At 39.7% G+C, this 21412-nt stretch overlaps 1 protein-coding gene across 1 annotated transcript; it reads right to left on the bottom strand.

The window, feature by feature from the left end:
• Nucleotides 1-19869: 19869 nt before the first annotated feature.
• LOC142179885 (uncharacterized) lies at nt 19870-21108 on the bottom strand. Its single transcript, XM_075250773.1, has one exon. It carries the CDS (start codon nt 21106-21108, stop codon nt 19870-19872), a length of 1239 nt encoding a protein of 412 aa, XP_075106874.1.
• Between the last annotated feature and the right edge of the window lie 304 nt (nt 21109-21412).

The raw sequence follows: 21412 nt of genomic DNA, 5'->3' as shown, positions 1-21412 counted from the left end.
TAAAGAGATTATGTTATGATTTATATTAGTCGTATGACATCCGTGTGTTATGTTTTAATGTCAAGCGAGTTGTGGAACAAAAGTCGATGAAAGTCATCACAAGTTACACTCATAAGTTTTACTGAAATTTTGGGTCAAATGTAACTGCGATTTTCTCCCAATATACTTAGAGTTATGGGGTGTTCCACCCATCAAATTAAAGATCTATGAGTCTATTTTCCAACTCATTAAACCGTTTGTCAATACAACATTGGAGTAGAAAGATATGGGCATTTGTGCGATACTGCGCAAGCTGCTAGGTGACAAGTAGGTGTGTCACCTACTTGCTTAAATGAAAGCCCAAAAATGGGCCATTTCGGGTCGTCCAAAGAGGCCTTTTAAGGGCCTATTTTCTTCATATATTAGACTTAAAATAGAGCATAATAACCAGACATAAGCTCTGCAAAGAATCCTCCCAAAAATTTCCCACAAACCCTAATTGATTTTCTCTCCCTTTCAAGTTCCAATTGGAGGTAAAACCTAGAGTTTGAAGAACCAAGATAAGAGCTGAGTTATCCAACAAATAAGGTGAGTTTAATTCTCTCTTTCATCCAATTTTTCTTCTGTAAATTCATGGTAAGTCGTTCTATACTTGTAAGAATTCACGGGACGGTGATCGGAAGCCGTGAGTTCGAAGTTTTGGAGGAGTAAGGGGGTTTATAAACACCATATAACTGTAGGGTGGTTGGCTGGTCGTTCGTCATAACATTTTCGGGTCGTTTGATACTACTACGGTGGTCGTTTTGTGTACGAAGAGATTGGGGAGTGTTGGGCTGTTTTGTAGTATTTGATGGTGTATATAGGGCTGGAAAATGATGTATATATGTTGTTATTGTTCTGTTCTTGTATTGTTGGTGTTATCTTGAATTTGGAGGAAGTAAGGATTATAGGGGAGATGCTGTCCGTTTTAATACAAAATAAGTTTGTCGTTCGTTGTGCGATAGTTGTACCTTTCGTAACTTAACGATAGTATTATTATCGTTCTTGTAGATTAAGGTGAAAAGAGGTGAGTTCAACTTGGTGATTGGAAAGATTGTGATAAGGTATGTTAAGGCTAAGCCTTCCTTCATTTTGGCATGATCTCGTAGCTACATGTGTTAGTAATGAGACAAAAAGAGAAGTTTATATTCATGAATTTATTCACACTATTCTAGTCTCATAAGTTACAATATTATTCCTTATCGAGATTCTATATTCAATTTAGTATTGTCTTCTGCCAGTCAAGAGAGCAACAAGCCTATATATACAGTATTACAGTATTTTCATTACCATCGAGCTATAATCGATGGGCAGGCCCCTATTGGGCAACCTCTGATCAGATGGAAAGTTATATACCGAGCCTACTGTGGCCGAGCGCCTATGAGCGAGCCCAGCATGGTCGAGATACATAGCCTAGTATGGCCGAGCGCCTATGAGCGAGCCTACTATGGCACAGCAGTTATATATACCGAGCCTTATAAGGACGTACAATTATTTTACTTACTACATTGAAGGAGTTGAGTCAGTATCAGCAGGTAAGTATATCTCCAGATCATCTTTGACTCCCAGTTACTTCCAGTTATTATATTATCAGTTCAGTTTCAATTTTCAGTTATGTTATTGCCTTACATACTCGGTACATTATTTCGTACTGACGTCCCTTTTCCGGGGACGCTGCATTTCATGCATGCAGGTTCAAATAGATAGACGAGTAGATCTCCTCAGTAGGTGTTTCCCGAGTTCAGCCTGATCGGTAAGCTCCACGCCTTTCGGAGTTGCCAGGTCTAGAGTGTTGGGTACATCTTATGTATATCTGTATATATGTTATGGGTAGGTCGGGGCCATGTTCCGATCATAGTACATCTATCAGTAGAGGCCTGGTATGTATAATTTGGTGGTTTGTCAGCTGTAGTAGCTATGACGGCCTTTTCAGCCTAGCTTTATATTGATGTTTAGTTAGCGCTAGTTTCCATTCAGTTTTATATTTTGCTTCGCAAATTGTCTTGCAAGGTGGCCCCATGGCCAAAGTATGACATTATGTGTTCAGAGTCCCTTAGTCGCAATTTGGTACGCCAGGTTAGGTGAGGCACCGGGTGCTTGTCTCGCTCCTACGTTTGGGGCGTGAGCAGTAGAGGTAGCATCCTTAAAATTCATGTTCCAAGTCTACCAAGATAAGTGTTGTAAACTCAGCCGATGCTTGAGCAGTAGAGGTAGCATCCTTAAATTTCATGTTCCAATTCTGCCTGCCAACTGAAAATTTACCATTACTATCTCCAGGAAATGATTGCCCATGTTCCAACCTTTCATCCTTGAAACCTAAGTGGCATGAATCACCATCATCAAAACAATATTGCCTTTAAAGTTCTACAACAACTATGCCAGCTAGGCTTGCATGCTCTGCAAACTCAGCCGCCGCTTGAACAGAAGAGGTAGCATTTTTAAATTTCATATTCCAATTCTGCCTGCCAACAGAAAAATAACCATTACCATCTCCAGGAAATGATAGCCCATGTTCCAGTCTTTCATCCTTGAAACCTAAGTGGCATGAACCACCATCCTCAACACAATATTGCCTAGAAAGTTCTACAACAGCTCTGGCATCTAGGCTTGCATGTTCTGCAAACTCAGCCGCTGCTTGAGCAACAGAGGTAGCATCCTTAAATTTCATGTTCCAATTCTGCCTGCCAACAGAAAAATTACCATTACCGTCTCCAGGAAATGATTGCCCATGTTCCAGCCTTTCATCCTTAAAACCTAAGTGCAATGAACCACCATCATCAACACAATATTGCCTTGAAAGTTCTAAAACAGCTCTGGCAGCTAGGCCTGCATGTTCTTCAAACTCAGCCGCTGCTTGAGCAGCAGAAGTAGCATCCTTAAATTTCATGTTCCAATTCTACCTGCCAACAGAAAAATTACCATCTCCAGGAAATGATTGCCTATGTTCCAATCTTTCATCCTAGAAAACTAAGTGGCATGAACCACCATCATCAACACAATATTGCCTTGAAAGTTCTACAACATCTATGGCAGTTAGGCCTGCATGTTCTGCAAACATAGCCCCTGCTTGAGCAGCAGAGGTAGCATCCTTAAATTACATGTTCCAATTTTGCCTGCCAACAAAAAAATTACCATTACCATCTCTAGGAAATGATTGTCCATGTTCCAACCTTTCATCCTTGAAACCTAAGTGGCATGAACCGCCATCATCAATACAATATTGCCTTTAAAGTTCTACAACAGCTTTGGCAGCTAGGCTTGCATGTTCTGCAAACTCATCCGCTGCTTGAGCAGCAGAGGTAGCATCCTTAAGTTTCATGTTCCAATTCTGCCGGCCAACAGAAAATTTACCATTACCATCTTCAGGAAATGATTGCCTATGTTCCAATCTTTCATCCTAGAAAACTAAGTGGCATGAACCACCATCATCAACACAATATTGCCTTGAAAGTTCTAAAACATCTATAGCAGCTAGGCTTGCATGCTCTACAAACTCAGCTGTTGCTTGAGCAGCAGAGGGAGCATCCTTAAATTTCATGTTCCAATTCTGCCTGCCAATAGAAAAATTACCATTACCATCTCTAGGAAATGATTGCCCATGTTCCAACCTTTCATCCTTGAAACCTAAGTGGCATGAACCACCATCATCAACATAATATTGCCTTGAAATTTCTACAATAGCTCTGGCAGCTAGGCTTGAATGTTCTACAAACTCAGCCGCTGCTTGAGCAGCAGAGGTAGCATACTTAAATTTCATGTTCCAATTCTGCCTGCCAACCGAAATATTACCATTACCATCTCCAGGAAATGATTGCCCATGTTCCAACCTTTCATCCTTGAAACCCAAGTGGCATGAACCACCATCATCAACACAATATTGCCTTGAAAGTTCTACAATAGCTCTGGCAGCTAGGTTTGCATGTTCTGTAAACTCAGCCGCTGCTTGAGCAGCAGAGGTATCATCCTTAAATTTCATGTTCCAATTCTTCTTGCCAACAGAAACATTACCATCACCATCTCCAGCAAATGATTGCCTAAGTTCCAACCTTTCATCCTTGAAATCTAAGCGGCATGAACCACCATCATCAACACAATATTGCCTTGAAAGTTCTAAAACAGCTCTGGCAGCTAGGCCTGCATGTTCTTCAAACTCAGCCGCTGCTTGAGCAGCAGAGGTAGCATCCTTAAATTTCATGTTCCAATTCTACCTGCCAACAGAAAAATTACCATCTCCAGGAAATGATTGCCTATGTTCCAATCTTTCATCCTAGAAAACTAAGTGGCATGAACCACCATCATCAACACAATATTGGCTTGAAAGTTCTACAACATCTATAGCAGTTAGGCCTGCATGTTCTGCAAACTTAGCCCCTGCTGGAGCAGCAGAGGTAGCATCCTTAAATTACATGTTCCAATTTTGCCTGCCAACAAAACAATTACCATTACCATCTCTAGGAAATGATTGTCCATGTTCCAACCTTTCATCCTTGAAACTTAAGTGGCATGAACCACCATCATCAACGCAATATTGCCTTTAAAGTTCTACAACAGCTCTGGCAGCTAGGCTTGCATGTTCTGCAAACTCATCCGTTGCTTGAGCAGCAGAGGTAGCATCCTTAAATTTCATGTTCCAATTCTGCCGGCCAACAGAAAATTTACCATTACCATCTTCAGGAAATGATTGCCTATGTTCCAATCTTTCATCCTAGAAAACTAAGTGGCATAAACCACCATCATCAACAAAATATTGCCTTGAAAGTTCTACAACATCTATGGCAGCTAGGCCTGCAAGTTCTGCAAACTTAGCCACTGCTTGAGCAGCAGAGGTAGCATCCTTAAATTACATGTTCCAATTTTGCCTGCCAACAAAACAATTACCCTTACCATCTCTAGGAAATGATTGTCCATGTTCCAACTTTTCATCCTTGAAACCTAAGTGGCATGAACCACCATCATCAACACAATATTGCCTTGAAAGTTCTACAACAGCTCTGGCAGCTAGGCTTGCATGTTCTGCAAACTCAGCCGCTGCTTGAGCAGCAGAGGTAGCATCCTTAAATTTCATGTTCCTATTCTGCCTGCCAACAGAAAAATTACCATTACCATCTCCAGGAAATGATTGCCCATGTTCCAGCCTTTCATCCTTGAAACCTAAGTGGCATGAACCACCATCATCAACACAATATTGCCTTGAAAGTTCTACAACAGCTCTGGCAGCTAGGCTTGCATGCTTTGCAAACTCAGTTGTTGCTTGGGCAGCAGAGGTAGCATCCTTAAATTTCATGTTCCAATTCTGCGTGCCAACCGAAATATTACCATTACCATCTCCAGGAAATGATTGCCCATGTTGCAACCTTTCATCCTTGAAACCTAAGTGGCATGAACCACCATCATCAACACAATATTGCCTTGAAAGTTCTGCAACAACTCTGGCAGCTAGGTTTGCATGTTCTGCAAACTCAGCCGCTGCTCGAGCAGTAGAGGTAGCATGCTTAAATTTTATGTTCCAATTCTGCCTGCCAACAGAATAATTAGCATTAGCATCTCCAGGAAATGATTGCCGAGGTTCCAACATTTCATCCTTGAAACCTAAGTGGCATGAACAACCATCATCAACACAATATTGCCTTGAAAGTTCTACAACAGCACTAGCACCTAGGCTTGCATGCTCTGCAAACTCAGCCGCTGCTTGGGCAGCAGAGGTAGCATCCTTATATTTCATGTTCCAATTCTACGTGCCAACCGAAATATTACCATTACCATCTCCAGGAAATGATTGCCCATGTTGCAACCTTTCATCCTTGAAACCTAAGTGGCATGAACCACCATCATCAACACAATATTGCCTTGAAAGTTCTACAACAGCTCTGGCAGCTAGGCTTGCACGTTCTGCAAACTCAGCCGCTGCTTGAGCAGCAGAGGTAGCATCCTTAAATTTCAAGTTCCTATTCTGCCTGCCAATAGAAAAATTACCATTACCATCTCCAGGAAATGATTGCCCATGTTCCAGCCTTTAATCCTTGAAACCTAAGTGGCATGAACCACCATCATCAACACAATATTGCCTTGAAAGTTCTAGAACAGCTCTGGCAGCTAGGCTTGCATGTTCTGCAAACTCAGTCGCTGCTTGAGCAGCAGAGGTAGCAACCTTAAATTTCATGTTCCATTTCTGCGTGCCAACCGAAATATTACCATTACCATCTCCAGGAAATGATTGCCCATGTTGCAACCTTTCATCCTTGAAACCTAAGTGGCATGAACCACCATCATCAACACAATATTGCCTTGAAAGTTCTGCAACAACTCTGGCAGCTAGGTTTGCATGTTCTGCAAACTCAGCCGCTGCTCGAGCAGTAGAGGTAGCATGCTTAAATTTTATGTTCCAATTCTGCCTGCCAACAGAATAATTAGCATTAGCATCTCCAGGAAATGATTGCCGAGGTTCCAACATTTCATCCTTGAAACCTAAGTGGCATGAACAACCATCATCAACACAATATTGCCTTGAAAGTTCTACAACAGCACTAGCACCTAGGCTTGCATGCTCTGCAAACTCAGTCGCTGCTTGAGCAGCATAGGTAGCAACCTTAAATTTCATGTTCCATTTCTGCCTGCCAACAGAAAAATTACCATTACCGTCTGCAGGAAATGATTGCCCATGTTCCAGCCTTTCATCCTTGAAACCTAAGTGGCATGAACCACCATCATCAACACAATATTGCCTTGAAAGTTCTACAACAGCACTAGCACCTAGGCTTGCATGCTCTGCAAACTCAGCCGCTGCTTGAGCAGCAGAGGTTGCATCCTTAAATTTCATGTTCCAATTCTGCCTCCAAATAGAAAAATTACCATTACCATCTCTAGGAAATGATTGCCCATGTTCCAACCTTTCATCCTTGAAACCTAAGTGGCATGAACCACCATCATCAACACATTATTGCCTTGAAAGTTCTACAACAGCTCTGGCAGCTAGGCCTGCATGTTCTGCAAACTTAGCCGCTGCTTGAGCAGCAGAGGTAGCATCCTTAAATTTCATTTTCCAATTCTGCCTGCCAACAGAAAAATTACCATTACCATCTCCAGGAAATGATTGCCCCTGTTTCAACCTTTCATCCTTGAAACCTAAGTGGCATGAACCACCATCATAGACACAATATTGCCTTGAAAGTTCTACAACAGCTCTGGCAGCTAGGTTTGCATGTTCTGTAAACTCAGCCGCTGCTTGAGCAGCAGAGGTATCATCCTTAAATTTCATGTTCCAATAATTCTTGCCAACAGAAACATTACCATCACCATCTCCATGAAATGATTGCCCAAGTTCCAACCTTTCATCCTTGAAACCTAAGTGGCATGAACCACCATCATCAACACAATATTGCCTTGAATGTTCTAAAACAGCTCTGGCAACTAGGCCTGCATGTTCTTAAAACTCAGTCGCTGCTTGAGCAGCAGAAGTAGCATCCTTAAATTTCATGTTCCAATTCTACCTGCCAACAGAAAAATATCCATCTCCAGGAAATAATTGCCTATGTTCCAATCTTTCATCCAAAAAACTAAGTGGCATGAACCACCATCATCAACACATTATTGCCTTGAAAGTTCTACAACAGCTATGGCAGCTAGGCCTGCATGTTCTGCAAACTTAGCCGCTGCTTGAGCAGCAGAGGTAGCATCCTTAAATTTCATTTTCCAATTCTGTCTGCCAACAAAAAAATTACCATTACCATCTCCAGGAAATGATTGCCCATATTCCAACCTTTCGTCCTTGAAACCTAAGTGGCATGAACCACCATCATTAACAAAATATTGCCTTGAAAGTTCTACAAAATCTCTGGCAGCTAGGCTTGCATGCTCTGCAAACTCAGCCGCTGCTTGAGCAGCAGAGGTTGCATACTTAAATTTCATGTTCAATTCTGCCTGCAAATAGAAAAATTACCATTACCATCTCTAGGAAATGATTGCCCATGTTCCAACCTTTCATCCTTGAAACCTAAGTGGCATAAACCACTTTCATCAACACAATATTGCCTTGAAAGTTCTACAACAGCTCTGGCAGCTAGGTTTGAATGTTCTTATAACCCAGCCGCTGCTTGAGCAGCAGAGATAGCATCCTTAAATTTCATGTTCCAATTCTGCTTGCCAACAGAAACATTACCATCACCATCTTCAGGAAATGATTGCCCATGATCCAACCTTTCATCCTTGAAGCCTAAGTGGCATGAACCACCATCATCAACACAATATTGCCTTGAAAGTTCTAAAACAGCTCTGGCAACTAGGCCTGCATGTTCTGCAAACTCAGCCGCTGCTTGAGCAGCAGAGGTAGCACCTTTAAATTTCATGTTCCAATTCTACCTGCCAATAGAAAAATTACCATCTCCAAGAAATGATTGCCTATGTTCCAATCTTTCATCCTTGAAACTTAAGTGGCATGAACCACCATCATCAACATAATATTTCCTTAAAAGTTCTACAACAACACTGGCATCTAGGCTTGCATGTTCTGCAAACTCAGCCGCTACTTGAGCATCAGAGGTAGTATCCTTAAATTTCATGTTCCAATTCTGTTTGCCAACAGAAAAATTACCATCTCCAGGAAATGATTGCCCATGTTCCAACCTTTCTTCCTTGAAACCTAAGTGGCATGAACCACCATCATCAACACAATATTGCCTTGAAAGTTCTACAACAGCTCTGGCAGCTAGGTTTTCATGTTCTGCAAACTCAGTCACTGCTTGAGCAGCAGAGGTAGCATCCTTAAATTTCATGTTCCAATTCTATTAGCCAACAGAACAATTACCATTACCATCTCCAGCAAATGAATGCCCATGTTCCAACCTTTCATCCTTGAAACCTAAGTGGCATGATCCACCATCATCAACACAATTTTGCCTTGTAAGTTCTACAACAACTCTGGCAGCTAGGCTTGCATGTTCTGCAAACTCAGCCGCTGCTTGAGCAGCAAAGGTATCATCCTTAATTTTCATGTTCCAATTCTACCTGCCAACAGAAAAATTACCATTACCATCTCCAGGAAATGAATGCCCACGTTCCAACCTTTCATACTTGAAACCTAAGTGGCATGATCCACCATCATCAACACAATATTCCCTTGAAAGTTCTACAACAACACTGGCACCTAGGCTTGCATGCTTTACAAACTCAGCCGCTGCTTGAGCAGCAGAGGTTGCATCCTTAAATTTCATGTCCCAATTCTGCCTGCAAATAGAAAAATTACCTTTACCATCTCTAGGAAGTGATTGCCCAAGTTCCAACCTTTCATCCTTGAAATCTAAGTGGCATGAACCACCATCATCAACACAATATTGCCTTGAAAGTTCTACAACAGCTCTGGCAGCTAGGTTTGAATATTCTGCAAACTCAACCGCTGCTTGAGCAGCAGAGGTAGCATCCTTAAATTTCATTTTCCAATTCTCCCTGCCAACAGAAAAATTACCATTACCATCTCTAGGAAATGATTGCCCATGTTCCAACCTTTCATCCTTGAAACCTTAGTGGCATGAACCACTATCATCAACACAATATTGCCTTGAAATTTCTTCAATAGCTCTGGCAGCTAGGCTTGAATGTTCTACAAACTCAGCCACTTCTTGAGCAGCAGAGGTAGCATACTTAAATTTCATGTTCCAATTCTGCCTGCCAACCGAAATATTACCATTACCATCTCCAGGAAATAATTGCCCATGTTCCAACCCTTCTTCCTTGAAACCTAAGTTGCATGAACCACCATCATCAACACAATATTTCCTTAAAAGTTCTACAACAGCTCTGGCATCTAGGCTTGCATGTTCTGCAAACTCAGCCGCTGCTTGCGCAGCAGAGGTAGCATCCTTAAATTTCATGTTCCAATTCTGCTTGCCAACAGAAAAATTACCATCTCCGAGAAATGATTGCCCATGTTCCAACCTTTCATCCTTGAAACCTAAGTGGCATGAACCACCATCACCAACACAATATTGCCTTGAAAGTTCTACAACAGCTCTGGCAGCTAGGTTTGCATGTTCTATAAACTCAGCCGCTGCTTGAGCAGCAAAGGTATCATCCTTAAATTTCATGTTCTAATAATTCTTGCCAACAGAAACATTACCATCACCATCTCCATGAAATGATTGCCAAAGTTCCAACCTTTCATCCTTGAAACCTAAGTGGCATGAACCACCATCATCAACATAATATTGCCTTGAAAGTTCTAAAACAGCTCGGGCAGCTAGGCCTGCATGTTCTTCAAACTCAGCCGCTGCTTGAGCAGCAGAGGTAGCATCCTTAAATTTCATGTTCCAATTCTACTTGCCAACAGAAAAATTACCATCCCCATGAAATAATTGCCTGTGTTCCAATCTTTCATCCAAAAAACTAAGTGGCATGAACCACCATTATCAACACATTATTGCCTTTAAAGTTCTACAACAGCTATGGCAGCTAGGCCTGCATGTTCTGCAAACTTAGCCGCTGCTTGAGCAGCAGAGGTAGCATCCTTAAATTTCATGTTCCAATTCTGCCTGCCAACAGAAAAATTACCATTACCATCTCTAGGAAATGATTGCCCCTGTTTCAACCTTTCATCCTTGAAACCTAAGTGGCATGAACCACCATCATAGACACAATATTGCCTTGAAAGTTCTACAACAGCTCTGGCAGCTAGGTTTGCATGTTCTGTAAACTCAGCCGCTGCATGAGCAGCAGAGGTATCATCCTTAAATTTCATGTTCCAATAATTCTTGCCAACAGAAACATTATCATCACCATCTCCATGAAATGATTGCCCAAGTTCCAACCTTTCATCCTTGAAACCTAAGTGGCATGAACCACCATCATCAACACAATATTGCCTTGAATGTTCTAAAACAGCTCTGGCAACTAGGCCTGCATGTTCTTAAAACTCAGTCGCTGCTTGAGCAGCAGAAGTAGCATCCTTAAATTTCATGTTCCAATTCTACCTGCCAACAGAAAAATATCCATCTCCAGGAAATAATTGCCTATGTTCCAATCTTTCATCCAAAAAACTAAGTGGCATGAACCACCATCATCAACACATTATTGCCTTGAAAGTTCTACAACAGCTATGGCAGCTAGGCCTGCATGTTCTGCAAACTTAGCCGCTGCTTGAGCAGCAGAGGTAGCATCCTTAAATTTCATGTTCCAATTCTGCCTGCCAACAGAAAAATTACCATTACCATCTCCAGGAAATGATGGCCCATATTCCAACCTTTCGTCCTTGAAACCTAAGTGGCATGAACCACCATCATTAACAAAATATTGCATTGAAAGTTCTACAAAATCTCTGGCAGCTAGGCTTGCATGCTCTGCAAACTCAGCCGCTGCTTGAGCAGCAGAGGTTGCATACTTAAATTTCATGTTCAATTCTGCCTGCAAATAGAAAAATTACCATTACCATCTCTAGGAAATGATTGCCCATGTTCCAACCTTTCATCCTTGAAACCTAAGTGGCATAAACCACCTTCATCAACACAATATTGCCTTGAAAGTTCTACAACAGCTCTGGCAGCTAGGTTTGAATGTTCTTATAACTCAGCCGCTGCTTGAGCAGCAGAGGTAGCATCCTTAAATTTCATGTTCCAATTCTGCCTGCCAACAGAAGCATTACCATCACCATCTTCAGGAAATGATTGCCCATGATCCAACCTTTCATCCTTGAAGCCTAAGTGGCATGAACCACCATCATCAACACAATATTGCCTTGAAAGTTCTAAAACAGCTCTGGCAGCTAGGCCTGCATGTTCTGCAAACTCAGCCGCTGCTTGAGCAGCAGAGGTAGCACCTTTAAATTTCATGTTCCAATTCTACCTGCCAATAGAAAAATTACCATCTCCAAGAAATGATTGCCTATGTTCCAATCTTTCATCCTTGAAACCTAAGTGGCATGAACCACCATCATCAACACAATATTTCCTTAAAAGTTCTACAACAGCACTGGCATCTAGGCTTGCATGTTCTGCAAACTCAGCCGCTACTTGAGCATCAGAGGTAGTATCCTTAAATTTCATGTTCCAATTCTGTTTGCCAACAGAAAAATTACCATCTCCAGGAAATGATTGCCCATGTTCCAACCTTTCTTCCTTGAAACCTAAGTGGCATGAACCACCATCATCAACACAATATTGCCTTGAAAGTTCTACAACAGCTCTGGCAGCTAGGTTTGCATGTTCTGCAAACTCAGTCACTGCTTGAGCAGCAGAGGTAGCATCCTTAAATTTCATGTTCCAATTCTATTAGCCAACAGAACAATTACCATTACCATCTCCAGCAAATGAATGCCCATGTTCCAACCTTTCATCCTTGAAACCTAAGTGGCATGATCCACCATCATCAACACAATTTTGCCTTGTAAGTTCTACAACAACTCTGGCAGCTAGGCTTGCATGTTCTGCAAACTCAGCCGCTGCTTGAGCAGCAAAGGTATCATCCTTAATTTTCATGTTCCAATTCTACCTGCCAACAAAAAAATTACCATTACCATCTCCAGGAAATGAATGCCCACGTTCCAACCTTTCATCCTTGAAACCTAAGTGGCATGATCCACCATCATCAACACAATATTGCCTTGAAAGTTCTACAATAACGCTGGCACCTAGGCTTGCATGCTTTACAAACTCAGCCGCTGCTTGAGCAGCAGAGGTTGCATCCTTAAATTTCATGTCCCAATTCTGCCTGCAAATAGAAAAATTACCTTTACCATCTCTAGGAAGTGATTGCCCAAGTTCCAACCTTTCATCCTTGAAATCTAAGTGGCATGAACCACCATCATCAACACAATATTGCCTTGAAAGTTCTACAACAGCTCTGGCAGCTAGGTTTGAATATTCTGCAAACTCAACCGCTGCTTGAGCAGCAGAGGTAGCATCCTTAAATTTCATTTTTCAATTCTCCCTGCCAACAGAAAAATTACCATTACCATCTCTAGGAAATGATTGCCCATGTTCCAACCTTTCATCCTTGAAACCTTAGTCGCATGAACCACTATCATCAACACAATATTGCCTTGAAATTTCTTCAATAGCTCTGGCAGCTAGGCTTGAATGTTCTACAAACTCAGCCACTTCTTGAGCAGCAGAGGTAGCATACTTAAATTTCATGTTCCAATTCTGCCTGCCAACCGAAATATTACCATTACCATCTCCAGGAAATAATTGCCCATGTTCCAACCCTTCTTCCTTGAAACCTAAGTTGCATGAACCACCATCATCAACACAATATTTCCTTAAAAGTTCTATAACAGCTCTGGCATCTAGGCTTGCATGTTCTGCAAACTCAGCCGCTGCTTGCGCAGCAGAGGTAGCATCCTTAAATTTCATGTTCCAATTCTGCTTGCCAACAGAAAAATTACCATCTCCGGGAAATGATTGCCCATGTTCCAACCTTTCATCCTTGAAACCTAAGTGGCATGAACCACCATCACCAACACAATATTGCCTTGAAAGTTCTACAACAGCTCTGGCAGCTAGGTTTGCATGTTCTATAAACTCAGCCGCTGCTTGAGCAGCAAAGGTATCATCCTTAAATTTCATGTTCCAATTCTTCTTGCCAAAAGAAACATTACCACCACCATTTCCATGAAATGATTGCCCAAGTTCCAACCTTTCATCCTTGAAACCTAAGTGGCATGAACCACCATCATCAACACAATATTGCCTTGAAAGTTCTAAAACAGCTCTGGCAGCTAGGCCTGCATGTTCTTCAAACTCAGCCGTTGCTTGAGCAGCAGAGGTAGCATCCTTAAATTTCATGTTCCAATTCTACCTGCCAACAGAAAAATTACCATCTCCAGGAAATGATTGCCTATGTTCCAACCTTTCATCCTAGAAAACTAAGTGGCATGAACCAACATCATCAACACAATATTGCCTTGAAAGTTCTACAAAAGCTATGGAAGCTAGGCCTGCATGTTCTCAAAACTTAGCCGCTGCTTGAGCAGCAGAGGTAGCATCCTTAAATTTCATGTTCCAATTCTGCCTGCCAACAGAAAAATTACCATTACCATCTATAGGAAATGATTGTCCATCTTCCAACATTTCATCCTTGAACCCTAAGTGGCATGAACCACCATCATCAACACAATATTTCCTTTAAAGTTCTACAACAGCTCTGGTAGCTAGGCTTGCATGTTCTGCAAACTCATCTGCTGCTTGAGCAGCAGAGGTAGCATCCTTAAATTTCATGTTCCAATTCTTCCGGCCAACTGAAATTTTACCATTACCATCTTCAGGAAATGATTGCCCATGTTCCAACCTTTCATTCTTGAAACCTAAGTGGCATGAACCTCCATCATCAACACAATATTGCCTTGAAAGTTCTACAACAGCTCTGGCAGCTAGGCTTGCAGGTTCTGCAAACTCAGCCGCTGCTTGACCAGCAGAGGTAGCATCCTTAAATTTCATGTTCCTATTCTGCCTGCCAACAGAAAAATTACCATTACCATCTCCAGGAAATGATTGCCCATGTTCCAGCCTTTCATCCTTGAAACCTAAGTGGCATGAACCACCATCATCAACACAATATTGCCTTGAAGTTCTAGAACAGCTCTGGCAGCTAGGCTTGCATGTTCTGCACACTCATCCACTGCTTGAGCAGCAGAGGTAGCATCCTTAAATTTCATGTTCCAATTCTGCCGGCCAACAAAAAATTTACCATTACCATCTTCAGGAAATGATTGCCAATGTTCTAACCTTTCATCCTTGAAATCTAAGTGGCATGAACCACCATCATCAACACAATATTGCCTTGAAAGTTCTACAACAGCTCTGGCAGCTAGGTTTGAATATTCTGCAAACTCAAGCTCTGCTTGAGCAGCAGAGGTAGCATCCTTAAATTTCATTTTTCATATTATGTCTGCCAACAGAAAAATTACCATTACCATCTCTAGGAAATGATTGCCCATGTTCCAACCTTTCATCCTTGAAACCTTAGTGGCATGAACCACCATCATCAACACAATATTGCCTTGAAATTTCTTCAATAGCTCTGGCAGCTAGGCTTGAATGTTCTACAAACTCAGCCACTTCTTGAGCAGCAGAGGTAGCATACTTAAATTTCATGTTCCAATTCTGCCTGCCAACCGAAATATTACCATTACCATCTCCAGGAAATAATTGCCCATGTTCCAACCCTTCTTCCTTGAAACCTAAGTGGCATGAACCACCATCATCAACACAATATTTCCTTAAAAGTTCTACAACAGCTCTGGCATCTAGGCTTGCATGTTCTGCAAACTCAGCCGCTGCTTGCGCAGCAGAGGTAGCATCCTTAAATTTCATGTTCCAATTCTGCTTGCCAACAGAAAAATTACCATCTCCAGGAAATGATTGCCCATGTTCCAACCTTTCATCCTTGAAACCTAAGTGGCATGAACCACCATCACCAACACAATATTGCCTTGAAAGTTCTACAACAGCTCTGGCAGCTAGGTTTTCATGTTCTATAAACTCAGCCGCTGCTTGAGCAGCAAAGGTATTATCCTTAAATTTCATGTTCCAATTCTTCTTGACAAAAGAAACATTACCACCACCATTTCCATGAAATGATTGCCCAAGTTCCAACCCTTTCATCCTTGAAACCTAAGTGGCATGAACCACCATCATCAACACAATATTGCCTTGAAAGTTCTAAAACAGCTCTGGCAGCTAGGCCTGCATGTTCTTCAAACTCAGCCGTTGCTTGAGCAGCAGAGGTAGCATCCTTAAATTTCATGTTCCAATTCTACCTGCCAAGAGAAAAATTACCATCTCCAGGAAATGATTGCCTATGTTCCAACCTTTCATCCTAGAAAACTAAGTGGCATGAACCAACATCATCAACATAATATTGCCTTGAAAGTTCTACAAAAGCTATGGAAGCTAGGCCTGCATGTTCTCAAAACTTAGCCGCTGCTTGAGCAGCAGAGGTAGCATCCTTAAATATCATGTTCCAATTCTGCCTGCCAACAGAAAAATTACCATTACCATCTCTAGGAAATGATTGTCCATCTTCCAACATTTCATCCTTGAATCCTAAGTGGCATGAACCACCATCATCAACACAATATTTCCTTTAAAGTTCTACAACAGCTCTGGTAGCTAGGCTTGCATATTCTACAAACTCATCTGCTGCTTGAGCAGCAGAGGTAGCATCCTTAAATTTCATGTTCCAATTCTGCCGGCCAACAGAAATTTTACCATTACCATCTTCAGGAAATGATTGCCCATGTTCCAACCTTTCATTCTTGAAACCTAAGTGGCATGAACCTCCATCATCAACACAATATTGCCTTGAAAGTTCTACAACAGCTCTGGCAGCTAGGCTTGCAGGTTCTGCAAACTCAGCCGCTGCTTGACCAGCAGAGGTAGCATCCTTAAATTTCATGTTCCTATTCTGCCTGCCAACAGAAAAATTACCATTACCATCTCCAGGAAATGATTGCCCATGTTCCAGCCTTTCATCCTTGAAACCTAAGTGGCATGAACCACCATCATCAACACAATATTGCCTTGAAGTTCTAGAACAGCTCTGGCAGCTAGGCTTGCATGTTCTGCAAACTCATCCGCTGCTTGAGCAGCAGAGGTAGCATCCTTAAATTTCATGTTCCAATTCTGCCGGCCAACAAAATATTTACCATTACCATCTTCAGGAAATGATTGCCCATGTTCCAACCTTTCATCCTTGAAATCTAAGTGGCATGAACCTCCATCATCAACACAATATTGCCTTGAAAGTTCTACAACAGCTCTGGCAGCTAGGCTTGCATGTTCTGCAAACTTAACCGCTGCTTGAGCAGCAGAGGTAGCATCCTTAAATTTCATGTTCCTATTCTGCCTGCCAACAGAAAAATTACCATTACCATCTCCAGGAAATGATTGCCCATGTTCCAGCTTTTCATCCGTGAAACCTAAGTGGCATGAACTACCATCATCAACACAATATTGCCTTGAAAGTTCTAGAACAGCTTTGGCAGCTAGGCTTGCATGTTCTGCAAACTCAGTCGCTGCTTGAGCAGCAGAGGTAGCATCCTTAAATTTCATGTTCCAATTCTGCTTGCCAACAGAAAAATTACCAATACCGTCTCCAGGAAATGATTGCCCATGTTCCAGCCTTTCATCCTTGAAACCTAAGTGGCATGAACCACCATCATCAACACAATATTGCCTTGAAAGTTCTACAACAGCTCTGGCAGCTAGGCTTGCATGTTCTGCAAACTCAGCCGCTGCTTGAGCAGCAGAGGTAGCATCCTTAAATTTCATGTTCCAATTCTGCCTGCCAATAGAAAAATTACCATTACCATCTCCAGGAAATGATTGCCCATGTTCCAACCTTTCATCCTTGAAACCTAAGTGGCATGAACCACCATCATCAACACAATATTGCCTTGAAAGTTCTACAACAGAACTGGCACCTAGGCTTGCATGCTCTGCAAAGTCAGCTGCTGCTTGAGCAGCAGAGGTAGCATCCTTAAATTTCATGTTTCAATTATGCCTGCCAACAGAAAAATTACCATTACCATCTCCAGGAAATGATTGCCCATGTTCCAGCTTTTAATCCTTGAAACCTAAGTGGCATGAACCACCATCATCAACAAAATATTGCCTTGAAAGTTCTACAACAGCTCTGGCAGCTAGGCTTGCATGTTCTGCAAACTCAGCCGCTGCTTGAGCAGCAGAGGTTGCATCCGGAAAACAAAGAAATATAACAAATACAAGTCAAAATATAAAAATAAAAAACCAAGAAAAAGATATTATGTAAAAAATTATCAGAATAAAAGACCATTTAGACCAAAAAAGAAATTAACAGAATGTACTTGTTATAACTGTGGAAAATTAGGACATATAGCTAAAGACTGTAAAGCACCTAGAAATTGGCTGTATAATAATTGGCTGTATAATAATTTGGGTATAATCCTTTTGGATTTTTTACACCTGATGTACTAGGTTTTTCTTCCATTTTTACATCTCCTGTATTTACTTCTACATTTTTTGTTTTTTCTATATTTTCTAAAAGTTCTGTATATGTTTCACTTATTTCGCTTGATTCTGACTCTTGGTCATCTATATTATTATCTATTTCTTCAATTCTGAGGGTTTCTTCTGTTTGTAATATTTGTTTAAATTTATTTATTTCATCTGTTAATTCTATTTCTTTATTCTTTTCTCTTTGCTTGTTTTCATATAGTGCTTTTAACATATTTAACTCTTTTTCTAATGCCATAATCTTTGTATTTTTGGTTTCTTCCAATTGTTGTATTTCTTTGCTTGCTTGTTTCTTAATAATTTCAATTTCTTTTTTCTTATCAATTTCCTCATTTTCTCTACTTATTCTTGTCATAGCTGTTAAGTTATCTTCTAATCTTGCTGTTTCTTTTTCTATCATTAAGTATAATTGGTCTCCTATTTTTTTATATCTTCTGCCTAAGTTTGAAAATATTATTTTTATTTTTAATCCGTCTTGGTTTTCATAGGTTTTTTCATCTATTGCAAATTCTTCTTTGTTCATTTTTTAATCTATAGCTCTGATACCAATTTTGGGTCCCTTTCGTTGTTAATTGATTTCATTTGTTAGTTAGTCTGATCTAAAAGCTTTTTCATAAAATTCTCTTTGTAGTGGAATTAGTCTAATTATTTCTGATATGCATTCTAATACATATTCTATATATTCTATATCTTGGGTTCTTTGATAGTCTTCTATATTATTTTCTATTAGATTTTTTATTAAATTTATATTTTCTGTAGTTTGTTGCCAGTATTGTAGATATGTATGATTCATTATATGCTATCAAAATATAGGTCTAGTTCATATAAATCTGTTTCTGGTATGATTAGTTCTGTCCAATTTTGGTCTATTATTTCTGTTATTTCAAAGGCTAATATTTTTTCATAGATTATTCTTCTTACATCATTATTAATGTCTTTTAGTATATAAAGTATAAGTGTTTTATAGGTAATATCGTCGTCTATTAGATAAGTGTTCATCTTATCATATGATTTGCTAAAACATATTCCTTTTAATCTCTATGTCTATTATCCTTATTCATCATATTATAATAAGTTATTTTAATCATCTTTTTCGGTCACTACCATGATTTTCTGCTTCAATCAGTTACCCTAACAGCGCTTCAACTCATGTTTACTCCCCTAAACGGCCTTCTGCCTACCGGTTTCAACTTTAGGATGCATAGTCTGGGCTTACCTACTCTTAGCATATTTTCATGGCAAACTTTCTCAAGATGATTTTTAGAACAGTACTATTATATGATGGATAATTATAATCTACATGTATGAGATTATCAGGAATATACTAGTTTAGCTAGTCATGTTTATAGTGTTACATACCTGTTTTTGTAGATTCTTGGTGTCTTCTTGTTGATCTTTCATATTTTCTTGCTGATTCATAGCTTGCTTATCTTCCATAGCTTTCCTGTATTTTATCTTTAAGTATTTTATCTGTAAGTATTTCTTATGAGAAGAGAAGAGAGAGGAGAGAGAAGCCCTTGGCCTGAAGATGTAGCCTGTTTTATTTTATAAACGAAAGGCTTATTTATAATATTACAAAATGACTTTTACTATTCATGAACGACCTTTACTGTTCATGAATCTGACTCTTGACTCTTACTATTCATGAACGACCTTTACTGTTCATGAAACTGACTCTTGACTCTTACTATTCATGAACGACCTTTACTGTTCATGAAACTGACTCTTACTATTTACTTTACGACTTTTACAAAAAACAAAATAACATAAAGAAAAGAAAGGAATCTAATATCTCTTTCATATTATTTTGTCTGCCATATTTCTTTGTCTAGCTTGTCGTCTTCTTCTTCAGTAATCTTCTTCTTGTTTATTCCAGTTATACGTCTGGAACAATATTATCTTCTCCTTTGCATTTTGAGCATATGTGATCTGGATATTTGTGACTGATTAACTTGCAATATCTTGTTAATAATTCTGGAGAAATAAAATTTGTCCTTATAGCTCTTGTGGTTGTAGATTGTTCTGGCTTCAAAAGACTCAAGACCCATTGTCTTAATTCTTCCATATCTGGTTCTCGTATTTCTCTGCAGTTTGAATATATCATTGTCTGTTCTCTTGAATAATAACTCCAAATAGCATTCTGGTTTAGGTAGTTGTTTGCTAGTTCATTTAGTATAGTGGATATTCCGATAATCCTTTTATTTGCATAAAAGTCTGGAATATTTATTTTTTCTATCTCTTCTTGTTCTTCTATTTTTTCTGGTACTAGCATTTCTCTTGTAAGTCCGATCTTGATAACTTGTATGATGGGTTTTATTTCTTCATATAGTATCTCTGCTGTAGCTGAATAGAATCGTATATAGAATAGTGTTCCTTTGGTTATTCTTTTGTACTGCATAAATGCTCTGTATACTTCTGGTATGGTAGCTATTTCTTGTCCTGTCTGTGTATATACTGTATCTAGTAATCCGTAATTGTAGCAAGTGGCTACTAGTTTTGCATTTGTATTTGGTAATGCTATTAGTTTATTATATCCTGTTAGATAATGAGTAATATAATCTTCATTTGGATTTTGGGTAGTTTGGGATCTTGGATTTTTGTTTAGGAAGTTTTGTATTTTATATATGTTGTCTATATATGTACGGGTTATATGGTTGTATGTCTTTTTGGCTTGGTTTAGGCTTTCTTTGTAGGTGTTTATCTGTGGTGGTAGGAATATTTCTTTCTGGGTATTTTGGATCTGTATGAATGGTTTTGAAAATAGATTGTTCATATTTGTATTTGTATATCTAGGTTTAATTTCTTCCTTTTTCTTTGCAGATAAACTGCTAGCTGTGCTACTTCCTGCAACTGCATTTAACAAACTGTTATGAGTTTTTAGGTGTTTCTCAACGTCACCTTCTAGCTCTGGAATTTTAGAGACTTCCGATCGTCTTATCTCCGCATTTTTCAAGTCATGCTGCTGACCACTAGCTGTTTTCTTTAATATCTGTATCTCTTCTTCTATGCTTTCCACTTTTTTACAAAGTGTAGTCATAGCTAAGAGTATATTTTCCATTGTATTATCTGGTTCAGTTTGGGTAGCTTTGTCTTGATAAGTAATCTGCAACAACATTCTTGTTAGTAGTGATTATTTCAATTGTAAATGTAAAATTTAATATATTTAATACCAGTCTGCGTATTTCTTTTGTTGTAACTGAATCTTGTACTTTTCTGGTTATCCACCATTTAACTTGGGTGTTATCTGTTCTTACAATAAATCTGTTATAGACTATATATGGTTCAAATGCTAATAAACATTTATATAATGCAAATAATTCTTTTCTATTTATTTCCCATCTTTCTTGTGGTTCAGTATAAGATCCTGAATAATATCTGCAATGATGTTCTATTTTTTCTTTATCATATTTATATTTAAG

The sequence above is a fragment of the Nicotiana tabacum genome, chromosome 4, assembly GCF_000715075.1.
Source record: "Nicotiana tabacum cultivar K326 chromosome 4, ASM71507v2, whole genome shotgun sequence".
Taxonomy (NCBI): domain Eukaryota; kingdom Viridiplantae; phylum Streptophyta; class Magnoliopsida; order Solanales; family Solanaceae; genus Nicotiana; species Nicotiana tabacum.
This window is presented reverse-complemented; position numbering and strand designations above follow the sequence as displayed.

Bases quoted from the DNA above. Each gene is read 5' to 3' on its own strand.
- LOC142179885 (XM_075250773.1), bottom strand. From the start codon at position 21,108: ATGTTGTTGCAGATTACTTATCAAGACAAAGCTACCCAAACTGAACCA.